The 16,928-nt window shown below is 43.4% G+C and overlaps 1 protein-coding gene across 3 annotated transcripts in view; it reads right to left on the reverse strand.

Moving 5' to 3' along the window:
* Positions 1-9,202: 9,202 nt before the first annotated feature.
* Positions 9,203-16,928, reverse strand: part of LLGL2 (LLGL scribble cell polarity complex component 2) — a 33,658-nt gene continuing 25,932 nt past the window's right edge. For 2 of the 3 annotated variants that reach the window (XM_054846436.1, XM_054846437.1), the window contains exons 16-26: positions 16,644-16,797; positions 16,153-16,303; positions 15,352-15,468; positions 14,661-14,827; positions 13,656-13,920; positions 12,883-13,036; positions 12,180-12,217; positions 11,644-11,691; positions 11,069-11,111; positions 10,278-10,339; positions 9,203-9,881 (exon numbers count right to left, since the gene is read on the reverse strand). In XM_054846436.1, coding sequence (XP_054702411.1) covers positions 9,874-9,881; positions 10,278-10,339; positions 11,069-11,111; positions 11,644-11,691; positions 12,180-12,217; positions 12,883-13,036; positions 13,656-13,920; positions 14,661-14,827; positions 15,352-15,468; positions 16,153-16,303; positions 16,644-16,797 — 1,207 coding nt within the window. In that variant the 3' untranslated portion in view covers positions 9,203-9,873. The remainder of the gene's footprint in view (positions 9,882-10,277; positions 10,340-11,068; positions 11,112-11,643; positions 11,692-12,179; positions 12,218-12,882; positions 13,037-13,655; positions 13,921-14,660; positions 14,828-15,351; positions 15,469-16,152; positions 16,304-16,643; positions 16,798-16,928) is intronic. The other variant, XM_054846438.1, reaches the window with a different exon arrangement.

Raw genomic sequence — 16,928 nt, forward strand, 5'->3', positions numbered from 1 at the left:
TAGGTAAGGAGCTAGGAAGAACATTGTCTTTGCCAGCTATGTGCTACCCAGGGATACCAGTACCAAGAGAAATTTCCAGCTGGCCAGCTCCTCTGAGTTAAAAGCATTTTTACCTTGGAGAAACTTCTTTGACTGGAGAATCCAGCAGCAGATGGAAGGAACAGAAGGCATTAAGAGGCTACATTCCTTGAGAAAGTACATGGCTTCCCAGTTTCCTAAAGATTCCTTCATTTATGCAAAATATTAGGTCTTTTCAGCTAGTATTCAGCCACTATTATTTTCAAAAGTTATTAGAGAGTGATAACACATAAGACCCACCTTTTCACTGCAAATTCTTCTTAAGTCAGCTACATAAAATAAAAGTTTTGATGCCATTGCAGAAAAGAGAGCTAAGGAGGTAACTAAATTTAAAAAAAAAAATGGTTAAATCACATGAATAAAAGAGTAGAAAGTGGTCATGACTGATCAGAGAAATCACACTGTATACATTCAGAACAACCTTGTTTGTTTAGTAGTAGCCTGGGTAAGGGGGCTAGTCAATGCTGTTCCACTTTTAAGATGAAGCTGGATAAATATACAAATAGGGTCTCCTCTTGGTTTCATTCTATAACAAGCAGAATTGACAATCCAGTCAGGAACCTGCAGCCTACAAGGCTGTTTAAAAATATCTTCCTCTTTTTTGTGGGTTTCACACCCCCCCCCCCAGGTTTCATTGTCTTAATATAAAAGATCATTAATATAAAATATCTACTCTGTTCTTTCTATATCAGATGCTGCCTCATATTGACAGAAAACATTCTCCCTTGAGCCTGTACCCCAGGCTATTGAGAGAGAATTCCTGGCCTCTCACTGCTTCAAACCAGTAAGGCCTCTACTCCCTTCTTCCGCCTATTTTAAGGCAAGCTAGAAGGTCTCCAAGGTCCTCTTCCCCAGCAATAACCTGAGGAAGCCAAATAAAGTATTCATGACTGCAAGAAGAAACCAAAACAATTAAGTTACATACGTTGGAAAACAGGCTCCTTGAATATTTCAGGAGCACTTTGTTGCCCAATTGTCTGCCATTCAATGAGGCTGGATGATCCTGTTACACTGGAAGCCAGCGTCCCATGGCCTCTACCCAGAGGTCAGCCAAAACAACAGACCAACACACTGAACAGATGGTATTACACCCTACTGGAGGGATGGACTTTATCTGGGTCTGAGCTGAAAGACTCTGCACTATGCTAAGACACAGCTCAGGCTTCCTCCTTTTAATCCCCTAACCTACCTCTGTAGTTAGTGTCTAAAAAGAGCAAACTGAAGATGCGAGGCCAGGCAAGCCTGTACTTTGATCTTCCTGGTTTTGTAACCAGAGCAGGTACTCTACCAGTTATTCACTGTTGTTAATGACAACAGCAGGAACTGCTGAGGGCTACAAAGATGATGAGGGGACTGGAGCATCTCTCACATGAGGAAAGGCTGAGAGAGCTGGGTCTGTTTAGCTTGGAAAAGACTGAGAGGGGATCTGATCAATACTTATAAATAACTAAAGGGTGGATGTCAAGAGGATTCCCCTTTTCTGCATAGCTGGGAACCATGGGTTTGATACAGAACTCACTTGAGACACTGAAATCCCCTGAATTTGAACTGGTTTTCAAACCAATTATACATGAACGCAAGAGACTTTCCAATTGTGTGGCCTACAGCCCTGGTGTGTGGCTGCCCACAGGGCTTGTTCTCCCATGAGAAATGACTTCTCTACAGAAAGCATCACAGGCCCTGAAGTATAGATCAAAGGATGAAAGTGGAAAGTTAGATTGTCCAGACTGAAATGATTACACCCAGGTATCTGAAAATACCCAGCAGATGCTAATAAGCTCGCAGAGATAAAGGTAGAAGGAATCATGCAGCTATGGGCGAGGGTTCATATTACAGCTAAAATGACTTTATGACTGCTATCTGAAAGGGGCTGCTCCTTCCTTCTAGTGTCTTCTATATTCCTCGGCTGATTCCTTGCACCAGTTCTGGTGGTCATCTCGGTGCAATTTGACCTTACAGGTAAGTTGATCTAATGGTGAGCTTCCTCTTAAATGAGTGGGCCCACTTGCCTGCAATTGCTCTTGCTGGTTATTCCCTTACTCCAGATCATAAGGCAAGATCATAAGGCATTGGTGCAGTTGACTGATACAGCAAAATTTTAACATAGTTAAAAATAAAATTGAAAAGCACAAGTATGTACTAGGAGAAGAAATAGAGCAAGAACAACTAACGCAGGAGGGCAGAACAGCTCTTAGCAGCAACACCACAGATGTGAAACGCTTTTAGGACTCCTAAGCTCTAGGAGGGAAAGAGGAAGAGAGTATAGGGAGGTTATAATATCTACAAGAAGGCTTGGTTTTGAACCTTTGACAGATGCTCTGTCTAAAGCAGATTATTCTATAGTGGAACAACAGAAACTTTAGTGTGGTATTTGGCCATTCAAGCTTTTTGTGCCCTGTTATGTTGTCTTTACAGTTTTGCAAGAACAGGCACTCTTACTATGCCTTGCTACCAAATATCTGGGGCAAACTGGGAGTGGTTTGCCTAGCCAGGCATTAGAAGACACACTCAAAGACTCTTCTCAAGGGGGGCACCTCCAAAACTTGCCATTTATTTTATAGGATGATGAACATTTTCTCTCATTTAATATTAACAAGCCTGTCAGTATCTTGTGCTCTGTTCCACCGCAGATATTTAATTTCCTGTAGATATATCCGTATTCACTTTATGAGAGGTCTCATCGCTCCCCTATACATAGGGGATATCCTCAGAAGAAATAAATACATCTCAATAGATATCCCTTTAACAAGGAAATAGTTTATAGAATTTGAGTCTCTTCCATGCTGTATACATTCCAATGGAAAATTCCCTTTCTGTGCATAAGCAGTCCTAAGACATCAGTGAGCAACCTAACATGCTGAACCAAGTCTGTTCAGCCTTATGAAACAAGAAAAGATCACAGCTACTATCTGCTGCTTCTCATCAAAGAAAATATACCAGTGCTAATGGCACCCGACTCCCATGTTATTAACTAATGAGGCACATGGAACTCTGGTACATTCATTCATGACTGTGATATGAGCTACTGAGAAATTAGCATTTTTCTTGTGCACTAAAAAAAACCCTGTAGATGAAGATCTTATCCTCAAACAGGGTTTTCTAATGGTTTAACAAACCAACCTCTAAGTAACAATTGAATGGGCACAGAGAACAGTAAGGAGGAATCTGCCTATGCAACATCATTAAACAGAGTTGAAATAGAGTAGGAATGATATCCGTCCAACCCAAGGTTAGAGTGTTTGAAAGTGCAATCCACTTCAGAGAGATGACATGATAGTATTTCACTTTGAAATTCTTATGTCCCACTTACCATAGTCAAAACAAGCCTTTTTAAGGATGGATCCTAAATGTTGCACAGCAGAAGTCATAGAGCTTGGACTCTCCAAGTGCTTCTAGTAAAGGCTTTCAGTGCTTCCTGAGCCTTTATGACTGAGGTGTTGCCACCTGCTGTGGAGTCTCCAGCAAGTCAACTAAGTATAAAATTAAACCAGTCTTTTTTTTAAAGGTTAATTCCATAGTAGGTGACTACTACTTAGTGCTTAAATTTTATTATTTCCAGAAACTGTGCCTCATGGGCCTAACTTGACAGAACTGAATTTCCTTGAGAGAGATTTTAAAGTCCTCATTACTGTTTATTTGCATTCAAAATATCTTAAAATACTGAAAGTACAGGCAAAAGTCTAAACACTGAGCAAACTGTCATAGCCATTAAGCCAACTGAGGGCTATCAGACCTCCTTTGGTCACAAGCCTGCATTTCATCTGCACTTATCTGTGTCAGAATAAAGACAGGAGGATGTACTTGTCTGTAGAACAACCACACCTCTTCTAAATTCCACTCCTGTGGCTAACAAGACAGACACTCTTCCAAATCCAATAATCTTTACAGTTTGGGATAAAGCTCCCTCAGCAATAGCTTAAACTGCTTTCAACTCAATATACCACCTAAGCTAGCAGGTTCTCCTAAAATAAGGCTAAGCCTTTACTGAACATGCCATATTCTCTGCTTCCTTGGACTCTTACCTCCATCAGGACTTGAGCTGTAACATCTGACTTTGGGGTGGCGTTCAGCAGCTCAGAGACGTCCTTGTGTAGCAGATCTGGATTTTTTTTAAGAGCTCAGCCTGTTTTTCAAGTGCTCAGCACAGCAATCTGATAAAGCTAAGTTCCTTTCAAGGAAGGAGAGTGTGAGCAGAATCCAAGCTTCATTTTTTGAAGTCCCTGCCCTAAGCACAAGCAGAGAACAGGAGACTGACTTTAAGCAAATGAACAACATTCAGAGTCTCTTTAGGAATAAGCACATAATATACAGACTCATTTGCCACAGGAGCATACAGGAAGAAAAGATCCGTATCTTTGGAAGGAAAGTCAGTGACAGGCTAGGCTCTGCCCATGGAAATACAGATCCTTCCTATCTAGGTGATTCTCCCTGACTGCTGTCAGCACATGTTTAGGACCATCCATCTTAAAGAGAGCCTCCTCATCAAAAAGTCATTTTAAAATATAACTTAGCTCTAGACACAAAAGCTATGCCACAAAGAGCTGGAGAGCAGCAGTCTCTATGCATTTAGCTGGGGAAGAGGTGTGCAGTGGCAACAGCCACACAAAGTACCTTTTTAGCTACTTTCCTCTTTACTGAAACAGGCCACAAGTGGAGGGAGCCTTTTAGCTCTCCTGTCTGCTGTGTTCCCAGCAACCCTCCTCCTGCTATTCCCACTGTTCAGTCAAAATTTATAAAAAGTGAATCTTCGTGACATTCAAGAGGAAAATGAGGAGTTTGGTTACACAACAGTTTCATTAGAAGAAAATCAGTCCCTCTGGAGTCCCTGGCAGAGCTGACTGACATTGCAGGGTGTGACTTCCCCCAGCACCAGAGCAGTCTCCTTTTCTGCTCAGAGCTGGTGATGGAAGAGACCGCACGCTTGAATTTCCCATCTCCCACTTTCGTTGCTTTCTAACTTTTGCAGTCATATTTCAGGCAGCAAAAGCAGAGGCTGCTGCAAAGGCAGTATAAGGAACAGCATTGCTCACCCTCTGCTCAGCAGGGGATGGACATTTGGGCCCAGTTTGAAGGTAAAGTATTTTATGCATTTACACCATGCTTGGAAGGCATTGAATGGTGGCAGCGATGAACGGCATCTAAACGTCAACCAGGACACTTCAGCGTGGTTCTAAGGGACAAGAAAAAAAACCTTTTCACTAGTATACCTCTAGGGGCGGCAGTGCCTGGGCTGGCATGCCCGGAGCAGCTGTCCTACGGGCGGGGTCTTCCTTGGAGCCGCCTCACAGGAGCAGCCATGGCAGCCGCGAGACAGGCGAAAGGGCGGGAAAAGGCGCCGCGTTCCGCTCTGTGGTGAGGGAAGAGGGCGGCAGGGAGCAGGGCGGGCAGCACTCGAGGCGAAGGTTTTTCCCTAAGCACCGCTAGACCTCCTAACCTCATGGCTGTCACGGCTCAGAGGCAAAGCAGCAGGAGAGGGCTGAGACCCTGCAATAGCTGTAAGGGCAGGTTCAGCCCTTCCACTCTGGAAACATGCCTGAACAGAGGTGGTAGTGACAGGAAGCATAAAAAGCAATGAAAATTCACCTCTCAGGAGGCTGTGGAGCACCCAGCTAGGAAGGGAAGAAACCCCTCTCCTGATCCCCCAGCCATGGCCTTTCCCAACACGTAAGCCTATGCAGTCTTGCAGCTACACGCAGCCAGTCAGTGGAAGATGACCACCTGCACTGAGAAGAGCATTTACTTCAGTTGTTTACTTCCCACACCATGGGGAAGACTAACTAAAGGATAAACCAGTTAGGCAGAGAAAACAATCCCCTTTCCCTGCAACCACTTACTATTATCATCTTAGAGCTTGCAACTGCCACCAGTTGCCACCTTAGCCTACCCATCTCCACAGGCACAGCACAAAGAAAAGGCCCTTCCTTGACCAGAAACCACTACCCAGACATGTTTGGCAAGGGGCTCTGCTTGAGAGGGACCATTTCTACCCAAGCAACAGTTGGAACAAATTAGTCAACAGCAGAACAATCTCAAGGACCATCCTACCGGCCTTTTCACATAGGATTTTGCTGGTACTCTTGTAACTTGTGCCTAATCTGGAAAGCTTGTCAAACACCCCATCATCATCATGAAGAGGTCAATGCGGAAATAATCCAAGCACTTGGGGCTTGTGGCTGTTAGTGAAGGTATCAAGTTTTCTGTGACCAAGGGCTTGTGGCAGCTATCGAAGGAATCAGTCTTCTCCACCTGGCTTACCTCAGGGAATCAGCTACAGTTGCAACACAACCTTGGCCTTTGCTTGAGAGAGATGACTAAGTCAAATAATGTGGCTTAGTAAGGATTGTTGGGCTTTAGAAGAAAACTTCCACTGAAGTCTGTGTCATTCTTCAGCCATGCCAATTCAACACCAGATCTCATGTCTTTAATAAAAGACATCCCAATTCATGAGGCCACACAGGCAGTGACGTGCTTTGCAGGCTGAATTAAGGACTACAGTCCAGGCACGCATTTATTCTAGCTGCAATAGATACAAACCATATTCCAAGAACAGATGAATTAAGCTGCAAAAAAATTTCATTCTCTCACTAACCAGACATGCCCCAGGCCTTATGACTAAGATGAAAAGTACTTTTCCTTCCAACATTATGTTGTTCTAATAGAATTGTTAGACAAATTCAGCAAATATTCAGTTGCTAAACATCTGAGGAAAGCTTGCATTACTATTAAAAAAAAAAGCCTCAGGCCAAGCTTTTGTAGGACTAGAGAATTTTGGCACCAAATATGCAAACCCTAAAAGAGCTCACATTACAAGAAAGCATTTGACCTAAAATTCAGGCCACTATAAAACAGCATCTCATATTAGGTACGCAATATGTGTATTCAGATGTGGAAAAATCGGGCTGTTCTTTAGTTGTAATCCAAGACTTTCCCCTCTGCAGAGAAACAGGTCTGCAAAGGGTTAGGGAACATACTGCCAGCATAGCTGTAAGAAAGGATTTTTTTTTTTTTTCAAGCAGTGGCAGCCAGTGCTCACAGCAGCTCAGCTCCTGCAGCGAAGGGGCACTTCACAGTGCCAGACCCCAATGAGACTGCATAAAGCAGGAGAAGGGGAGAGCACTGCCAAAGCCTGACTGGCAATAACATTAACAAGGGCCAATGAGCCCTCAGAGTGCTTCCAAGCATTAAGCATTAGCTCTTGGAGACAGCAAGCTTCTATTAGATCCCAGACAAGGGGAGTTCAAGTGAAAAGTAGAGGTAGGCACAAAACTCAAGGAGTTTGGCAGCAGCTGAATCCTCTGATCAGAAACAGGCTATTATTATTAGTGTCAGATGATGGGCACACCAAGGGTAAGGGCAAGACTCAGAAAGCAATTCCTGAAAGGGAGAATTGCAGAGGGATTTTTTCCCATTACATTCAAAAGCCACTTACAGACATTCATTGAAGACTCCATGCTTCATGGACACCTCATCCCATCACTGATTTTACTTACTAGTGGTTTTCTGACAGCACAAAAAAAATACAGCCAGGTTCTGAATGTCAGGAGCCTTTCCATCCACTCCTGCTTAGCTCAGAATATAACTGAAAGCAGAACACAAGTTCCAGTCTTCCTCTGCTTTGCCCCTTTGCTATTTCTCCTGTATTTTAGGCATGGCAGCTCTAAAAGGATTCTTATTGTCTCTGCTCACAACAATAAGCTTAGTCCAGTGAATGCTTCAGCTTTAGGTTTCAAAGCACCACTAGTAAAAATCTGCCATGTATCACCACGCATCCTAAACTGCTCAATCCCATTAATAGTCTGGCTTGTGTTTTCAGCAGAATAGGAAGCAGCCTAGATAAAGTTTTTTGTTTGTTTTTACCTCTAAATTAAGGTGTATGAATTATGATAGCATTTTTGTGACTTGTCTCTTTCAGTGGACCTACTGGATTTTTTAAGTTATGTGGGTGAAAATGGGGAGAAGTTATAAATTGCTTCTGCCCTTTCCAACCAGGACTGCCATGTCACTTACTCCAAACCTGACAGCAAATGAAATACTCAGAAAAGGCATTAGAATCAGTCCATCTGCAAGGAGCAGGAAAGAAGCAGCTGGGTGCACCAGGATGATGCACATACACAGGATCACACCAGCTCAGGAGCTGCTGATTAAACCATAACTTCCTGTAAATTTGCAGCATCGGTGCCTGGCACAAGATGTGGAAAAACAGCAGGCCACCTTTCTGTTAGCCTCAACCCTGCAGCAATAGAAACAAGGAAATAATGAAGCTAGTAGAAATAATGAAATGGAAACTAGTTTGTTAGACCACACTGAGTAGGAGAGAAGGCTCTCTAAACCCTCATTAGCAATAAATTAGGTCTCAAAGGAGATACTAATACTTCTAGGAAGAAGGGTGCCTGAAATGCCACTGGAACAACAGCAACTCTGCAACCATATTCTCCTACAGAATAGGAAGTGCCACCCTCAGGAAAAAAGGATCCCTCTGCCTCGTTCAGGAAGATAAAGACAGAGCTCAAAGCAAAAGGGCTTGCAAGGAAAGGTTTCCAAAGCATGCCAAGGATGACAGCTCAGCACCCAGTCTGGGAGGATTTAGTTCTCTCTCACTGACTCTCATAGTGCTACAAGCAAGTTACAGGAGAGAAATTGGAGAATACTCTGTTCTTTTTCTTAGCTGGAAAAGAAGAAAGTGGTATTAGGGACAAAGGAACCAAACAGTTTAAAGAGTAACAAACTGCTCTATGCAGAGTTTGACCAGTTTCAATCAAAAATCCATTGGCTGACAAGTAAGCAGCATTGCCAGATCAACTGTTTCTCCTTTCAGCATGTTATCACCCAAGCTATTTCAGGATAAGCTAGCAGATGACCTTCTGGGAACCATATTCTGAAACAGTGCCCTTTCCTGGCAACACAATGCATGGATTGCAGGAGTGATACAATCAGTTTGCTTGCCATGTGCATCTTCTCCAAGCCACCACCTTGCCTAACAAGGCCACTTAATCTCCAGGAGTGCTCTTTGCCTCTACAGCTCAGAGAGGGACAGCTTCATCTTCAAGGGGTAAGTGGGCATGAGCCTGTTGCCAATGTGAATGAAGCTGCTGATGGAAAGAATAGATATGAGAACAGACAAGGATCACAAAAGGGAATTCAGAGTTTTATTTCGAAAAAAGAGCAATGCAGTGTTGAAACAAAAATCAAGTTCAATTAGTTTTCCTCCGATTTGAATAGCTACAAAAATAGATTCTACCCAAATCCATAAAGCCAGTTAACAGTACCATAACAAACAAAAACTAAAATTACTCATTCAGGTACCGTATACAGCAGTCACAGGAATCTAGCATATATTATTTAATGTTTCTTTTTAAAAAGTAAATTTCTAAAATGTTTCTGTTAAAACTGAAATACCCATATGATTTTAAAAAATTGTACAAAAAATAATTTTAAACCAGTTGGAGGTAACAGTGTGCGTTTATTAAAATCCTGCACCAAGGCAGTAACATTTATAATTTAAAACCCAGCCCAGTAGAAAAGAGAAATGTGCAAACATTTAAAAGTTAGATGTACTCAGAGGCTTTTGGTGCATCAGACCTGGCGATCCACTTCTGCCCTAATGCAAGGCGGGCTCCAAGAGGAGATGTCTCTAATGAGGCACTAAAAGGGGAGGCAGAGCAGACGTGCATGCACATTGCAGCTCATAGCCTGCAATGCAGGAAGCAGTGGTGTCCTCTCCCCCGGGACGGTTTGCCCAATCAGTAGTGTTATGGCACTCAATCCGACGCAAGAAAGTCCTTTGATGAATTCTGGTCAATCTGCTTTGGGATAAAAGAATGCAAAAGCCATTTTAGAAAACAGAAAGTTGAAAGCTAATGAGAGCTAGTGAGTTGATATACTCAACAGATTATTGCTATGAGCTTTGGCTACCTCTCCAGCTTGCTTTATGGTAAGGCTAAGAGTTAGGCAGGAGCCTTCAAAGGATTTTTAGCTCTTCCTTTAAAACTGATGCAGCATATTTACTCGTGTGGTACATAAGGTGCTGACCAGTGCTAGTACATCACTCAGCCAGCAGATTCCCATCCTAAAAATTCAGATCAGAGATCTGCACTATCAGAAACCATTTAAATAAGCTGAATTTTATAAACAAACTCCATTCTACTTTCTGCTTCCTTTGGCTACTTCACTGGGCCTGAAATATCTTTAGCCTCACCTACCTCCTCCATTACTTAGTCCATGTCCTAATGGACTTCTTGCCAAATTTCTTTCTGCATAGCTCCTGCAATGACACAAGAAAAGATTCATTATTGCAATGCAGTATCATCCCATCCACTCCCAGCTGCTGACAGAAGACCAGGATTAGGTAGTGTCCAGAGGAAGTGCGCAGAGCAGAGCATGTCAGGCAGTCACTTATCCTTACACACCAGCAGTTACCAATCCCACCAAGCTTCCTGCATCCGTTGCAAACAGTAGTCCTTTGTCTACACTTCCGTAGCCCCTGTCACCTGAACATCAGTATTCTAGGGAGACAAGATAAAGCCCCGCACCCATGGTGGTAGTTTAGCTCTATTGTATAGACAGAATGGGAGCAGAGATACTAAACACGTCCAAGTGACAGTGTCAAGCCAGGATTAAAAAACTCCAGAGTCCCATCCTCGACCAACTAAGCCCATGTGGCCTGCCCTTAAATCAGTATGGGTTGACACAAATAGAAACCTGTATGCGAACACTCAGAGTCCTGTTCCTTTGGGATGTGGGAATGTGATCTCTCCTGCTTTTCGGAGAGAAAGAGACAAAGCATTATTCATAAAAAATGTCAAGGGACAACATGTGAAAGAGAACCTGCCTCTCTCTTACTATTGCCCTTTGGTAGTTTGTGGGACACATACATGACCAGATTCCAGCACAAGGATCCCTGCCATCGTGTTGGACATCCCCCTGCTTTCAACTAGAAATGCCCTCCCTTGCCAGCCCCACCCATTAGGAGGAGAAGTTGGTTGATACTCACCCTCTGCCCCCCTCCAGAGTACTCTGGATCTCCTTCAGGACTTCTGGAAAGCAGAGGGTTAAAGCAGTGAGTCAAACCAGTGGAGATCTGCTTTCAGGTAGCAGCCTAGCCACATTCCAACTCCCCTCAAACAGCCTTTAAAACCTGCCTCCCACAACCCAGAGGTCAGACCTTATATCATCATTGCCAGTACTAGGTTTATACTGAACAGGCTGGCATAAAGGACCAAAGCAGTCATTTGCCAGAGGAAATGTTGCCAGTCCCAGTATGCCAGAGCCCCAAAGGAACAGTCTGTTCGAGCTGTCATTTTAAACAAGTCCCATTGGAAAGTAAAGATCCTTCTCTTATCACAGCAATGATTGCAGCTACGTGGAACAATGCCTGCCTGAAGGCACGACTATCTGCCCAACCCCTCACTTCTACTGATTCATGAAAACCCAGTATTTCTACCAGTCTTGTGCAATTGCAGATCCCTTGGAACTGAGCACTGGAGCCCACAAAATTCCCAGCAGTTTCTTCTTTTCCCACCCAGAAAGGCACCTGCCCTGTCTGTAGCAAGACTTCATTTCACTCACTTTCATCGTTGAGTAAGGCATGTTCCATCAGCCTCCCAGACTTCCTTTCTAAAAAAAAAAAAAAAAAAAAAAGTAGGAAAACAGCTGTTACCTAACAATATTTTCCCCTTTTCATGAAATATGTACAGTTTTGAAAACCCACAATAGAACTGGATTTTTTTTTTTTCCTCTTAAGTACCTTTTGACTTTACTGAATGCTTCACAACTAATCCTTAAAGCCTCTCATATACTGAACTGTATTTTCCAGCAATACTAGTTTGGCTAACAGAGGATCTCATCTGTAATTTCAGACCTTGTCTTCCCACAGTCTCTTCCTTCCAGCAGAAACTACATTCTATCCTTTCAAGGCAATCTTGCCACATGCAACTTGCTTCAGAGCTAGCAACTACCGTGTCCAGGCAGGTCACAGTGTTTCCCTCGCATCCCTCCTCACCTTCCCCTTTCTTAGGCGGAAAATATCAACTGTAGCAACAGAAAAGATGCTTCAGGGTTTACACATCACTGTGCTACATTTAGTACAATTATTTTTTGCTTACCATCTTCTCCATAGTCACCCGAACTCCTTCCCGATCCCCTAGAAAAGGAAAGGAGGCAGAAAAAAAAAAAAAATCACTGACACTGAGGCATAGGGGTGCAGAGAATTCATATATGCTCTTGGCAGCTCTGAGAAGCTCCAGTACATGCTAACTAAATGGTTTGTTGAGCAAGAATGTAGGAAGGGCTTCATCACATGTCGGTGATGCAGAACATTTCTAAACTTTTGGAATAAAATTCCTATGGAATCTCCATGAGTGTCAGATCTACTGTTATTTGCTGATGTTCCAAGAGGAGAAGGAGGAACACTGGATTTCCCTTCACAGAGCAACAGTTCAGCCTCATCAGTAACACACAGCCCCTGAAGTATGAAAGAGTCAAGTGTCAGTCAGACACATCATTAGGGAACAAGTAAAGCAAGCCAGAGCTTACAGGTTATGACTCTGTCTTAGGGATACCAATTTCCGATGCTTCACTACTTTGTCCCACCAGCTGTACTGCAAGTAGGAAAACCATCAAGGAGAAGGTTACATTTCCTCATGCCAATCTGTCTAGGAATGATGTTAGCAGACTTCAAAGTCGTCTTTTTTTTTTTTTTTTTTTGAAAGACTACATACTCTATAAAATACAAAACTTTGTTGGAAACAGTTGACTAGATCTCACTACTCAGACACAGTCAGTGTGCAAGAGTTTTACAGACTTTACCTGGATTTTCTTGCAGCATTCTCCATGCCAGATTTGTTGTGTACATGATTGTTGCTTGTAACTTCTGGCATGTCCACAATGCACCGGGGCTCTACCAACCATTTGGTAGAAAGGGAAAACCTCTCAAACTCCGATGGTGAGATCAGATAGAAACCTACAGATGATTGGGAATTCATAAGCAATTCTCAAGTCCAAGAATACAGTTCCAGAACTAGAGGTGATCCAAACAAGCACAGATCTAAGCATTGTCTATGTTTGGCAGAAAGGGTTTGCATTTCCTCTTATCTAAATCAGAAGGAATCATTGAGGAAGATGTTACCCCAGTTTCCCAAGGACTGGTTAGCCTAGAGACTGGGCAATTTCAGATTATGCTAATAGGTAATTGTACTGTCCTGTGTTGTCACTTATGACAAGCAGCATAGAAAGATGTAAAAACTGAACTGCAAAGCAGCGATTTCCCCACTGCCTGCTGCTTAGAGAGCCATTCTCTTGACTCCAGACAAGAGGAGGGCAGTCAGATGGAAGCTACCATCCAACCTGTCAGCCAAAACCCACTGTATTCATTAACAATGATGGAATAAACTCACTTCTGCTTCTACTAATTCTCTTCAGTACATGTTGGCAACTGGTACTGGCCAGAAACATATAATGGACATATTTATATAATATTCACATGTATACACAGCCAGTTCTTAACACTAAGCCCTAAAATCCCTTTTCCATTGTCTCAAACACACAACAGACGTAGATGATTTGGGAGAAGCACACCTTACCTTGGCCATATTTGGTGAAGACACAGGACGCAATGCCGCTCACATCCTCTTTACGGATGCAAGGGTAGCGGATCTGTAACTTGAGGAAAGGCAGTGAGATGATCTGAATGTCTCCCAGGTTAGTCAGAACAGCCAGGTCATTTTCACTGTAATCGTCAGTCTTGCAGCTGCCAAAGTTTGCAACTGTCACCTTTCGTACCCTACAGCCTTCCAGGGCCGTCAGCTTGAGCTTCAGTTTCGAGCTAACCTTGGGTAATGTGAATACCTGTCAATAGAAACAAGACTCTGACATCTCTTTCCTGCACAATGGCAGCAGCCAAGCCCCAGGGCATCTGCTGCTCCCTCCTTTAACAATGTTTTTATTCACAGCAAATACACACAGGTGTAATCCGAGTCAACCTGGCCCCCAGCTCGTGGGACAAGTAGTAATCAGCCACAGTCAGTGTTAGAATCTGTTTCTGTTCTGACATCAAGCAGTTTTACCCTTCAGGCTGCAAACCGCATTTCTCCCCTAGTTCTTTCAAAACCCCTCCATACCTGGCTACAAATTATTACAGAAAGAGAACAGGGTTTACACTAACTGTCTGCTCTTCTGCATTAAAAAGCCATGGCCAGCCTACAGCAAGCTACATTAAGTCTTCTCTTTTATGCTGACTAGGTTAGTGTGCAAAACAAGAAGCTTTTTAGTTGCTTCGCAGAAATGCCTACCAATTCCTGCTTCTGTACTAACCACAGCAAAAGGTCTTTCCCAAAAGCAGAAGCAGCCTTGTCCAAAGAATATAATGTAATATAGGAATAAAATTGTGTTCAGCATGGACATCACTATGCTGAATACCCAATTTGTCAGCACACACCTGATTTATGGACTGCACCAAACAGAAATGCTGTCCCAGGGGTGTTATTCAGATACAGAAGAACAAGCACTCCCAAGAGTTATCTTTCCACTGAGCACGGCTCTAGCAGATTTTATGTGCAGTCCATATGCACCTCCTGGGTGATACTTACCTTAAATTGCTCTTCAGACACCACCAACAGTTGATGGCTGCCTTGCATATCAGGACTCTTAGAAAGATCATGTGCTACTTCTAGAGGTTCTGGGAGGGGAGTACTGCGTCCATCCAAGACAAGTATACCCACAACAGGAGCCCTGTGCATCAGCTGAATCTCTTTGGCTAGACAAGCAAGATGAGGAAAATAAACAATCAGAAAAACCAAACACGTGTCTAGTCAGAGACACTGTGTTAGCACCTCACTTACATCCCCTCAGAGCTGGAGACCTACACAGTGTGGCTGTAGAAACCCTGCCTAAAATGATTTAATAGTTAAAGGGTATTTGGACTGAACTGGTTCATGTTAAACAGTAACTGTTATTACATAAAGATAACAGGTCCAGCCGTCAGAATAAGGTATGTGTGCACTGAGGCTTGATGGTAAACTTCAGTGACAGCTGATGCAAATTTATATTTCTGAAGTCAGTAGGAAATGAGACTAAGGGATGCGAGGCAGTGCTGGAGCTCACTCACTCTTCAGTTCAGTTGCTGCAGTTAGCATGGCTTAGCTCAGACACTGCTGAATTTAGCTCCACTCACTGATAAACAGCAGCAATTGAGCTACCTTACTTTTCTGTACGTAACTCTTGGATATACGAGGGATAGCTCAGATCCATTAGGACCTTGCTTTCACAAGGCATACTCACCCTGCTCTGCCCTGACAGGTTCATCCATCCTCCTCTCTGCTGGAGGAACACGTAAACAGAAGGCGTAGACTGTCCCTCCATTGGTGCCTGCCCACAAGGACGGGCAGTGGCGGGAGCCTGGAGCAATAAGAAGGCTCATGAGCAAGGCACCACCTGTAACATCCTGGGATAACTGCTTTCCACTAGCTATACACATCCTCCCTCTGTTTGTATCCTAAATATCTTCTTATTAGGGCAGACGTGCCAGGGACACTACAGGTTCTTAGCACTTCTTTTCCCAATATGCATCCATCAGCAGCCCTGATAAAGTACATGGCACGTGAATAAAGAGAACAGAGTGCTGTTTCCATTAGACACCACAATTGCTGCATCCAGTTTTCACATATTTATATTCCGTATGAGCAGACTAAACTTGTGCATGATATCAGTTTGGTCTCTGATGCACAACCAGCCACCATCCTCACCAAAATTAAAAGGCTCTGCTGGGGGCAGCGGGGAATTTTAGAGTAATGAGACAAAGAAAAGCTTATACTAAGAAGTCAGATGTCATTCCAGCACATTTGAAAACCATACACGTCCAAAGATGAACTACCACTTGCCTTGGACCAGCCAGCAGCCAGAATGACTAAATAACAATTCTGCATGACAACATATGCTCTTGTTCTATATTAGTTTTTCCAGCATAACACAAAGTAGGACACAGAAGGTGCCGAATTTTCCTGGCAGTAAATCCTAATACATTCCTTGGCAGAAGGAGGAAAAATCCATTTGGAAGAAAGGAGAGATGCCTTTTCTACTCACTGTCTCTCAAGAAGGTATCAGCAAAATATAAGGTGCGCACAAAGCCAGTGAAAGAGTCTTCTGCAGACCGGGCTTCAATCTTCCGCTGGACTGGAGCCAGTTCCATTTCCTGCAATGCATCTTGGTCAAATTTGGCGTTTGCTTCTTGCACCTTCAAAGATGAGGAGACATTTTGTCAGTCAGGCAAAGGCACAGGGGAGAGACACAGAGAGTAAAAGTGGCAGCAATGCAATAGAAAGGGAAAGCACCATCATACCAGTGAATAGGTATATTCTGCATCATATGTTCCAACTATAGACAGTATGTTTTCTTTAAAAATGTGACTAATTTTATCTAACAGCATCATCAGAATTTGCCAGTTTGCCCTTATACCAGTAGCTAGTGATACCATAGCAGGACTGCAGACCACCTCCTGCTCTAGGCAGTCTAATCAGGACTCTGCATGCTCCAAGCTGTAAACAGACAGGACCCCAAAAAGGTGAACCCCTCACCTCTGAGGCATTTCCACTACCTCCTCGTCGCTTCCTACTGGACACCCGGCTTCTTCTGATCCGCCTAAATGATTGACGGAGGGACTTCTTCAAGGATTTCACCCGAGACAGTGGGCCTTCTAAGGCCAATTGGTCACTGGGATGCAGCGTACACCTGGAAGAGGGAGACAGCAGGCACACGGTCACTTTCTACTAGGTGGCAATCACTCCCAAGAGTCCAACAGGACATGCACAAGTGTCAGAACATGCTTATATATTCTTGAAGATCTTCAAGGGCAGAGGGAG

The sequence above is a fragment of the Grus americana genome, chromosome 18 (assembly GCF_028858705.1).
Source record: "Grus americana isolate bGruAme1 chromosome 18, bGruAme1.mat, whole genome shotgun sequence".
In the NCBI taxonomy this organism is placed as follows: Eukaryota; Metazoa; Chordata; class Aves; order Gruiformes; family Gruidae; genus Grus; species Grus americana.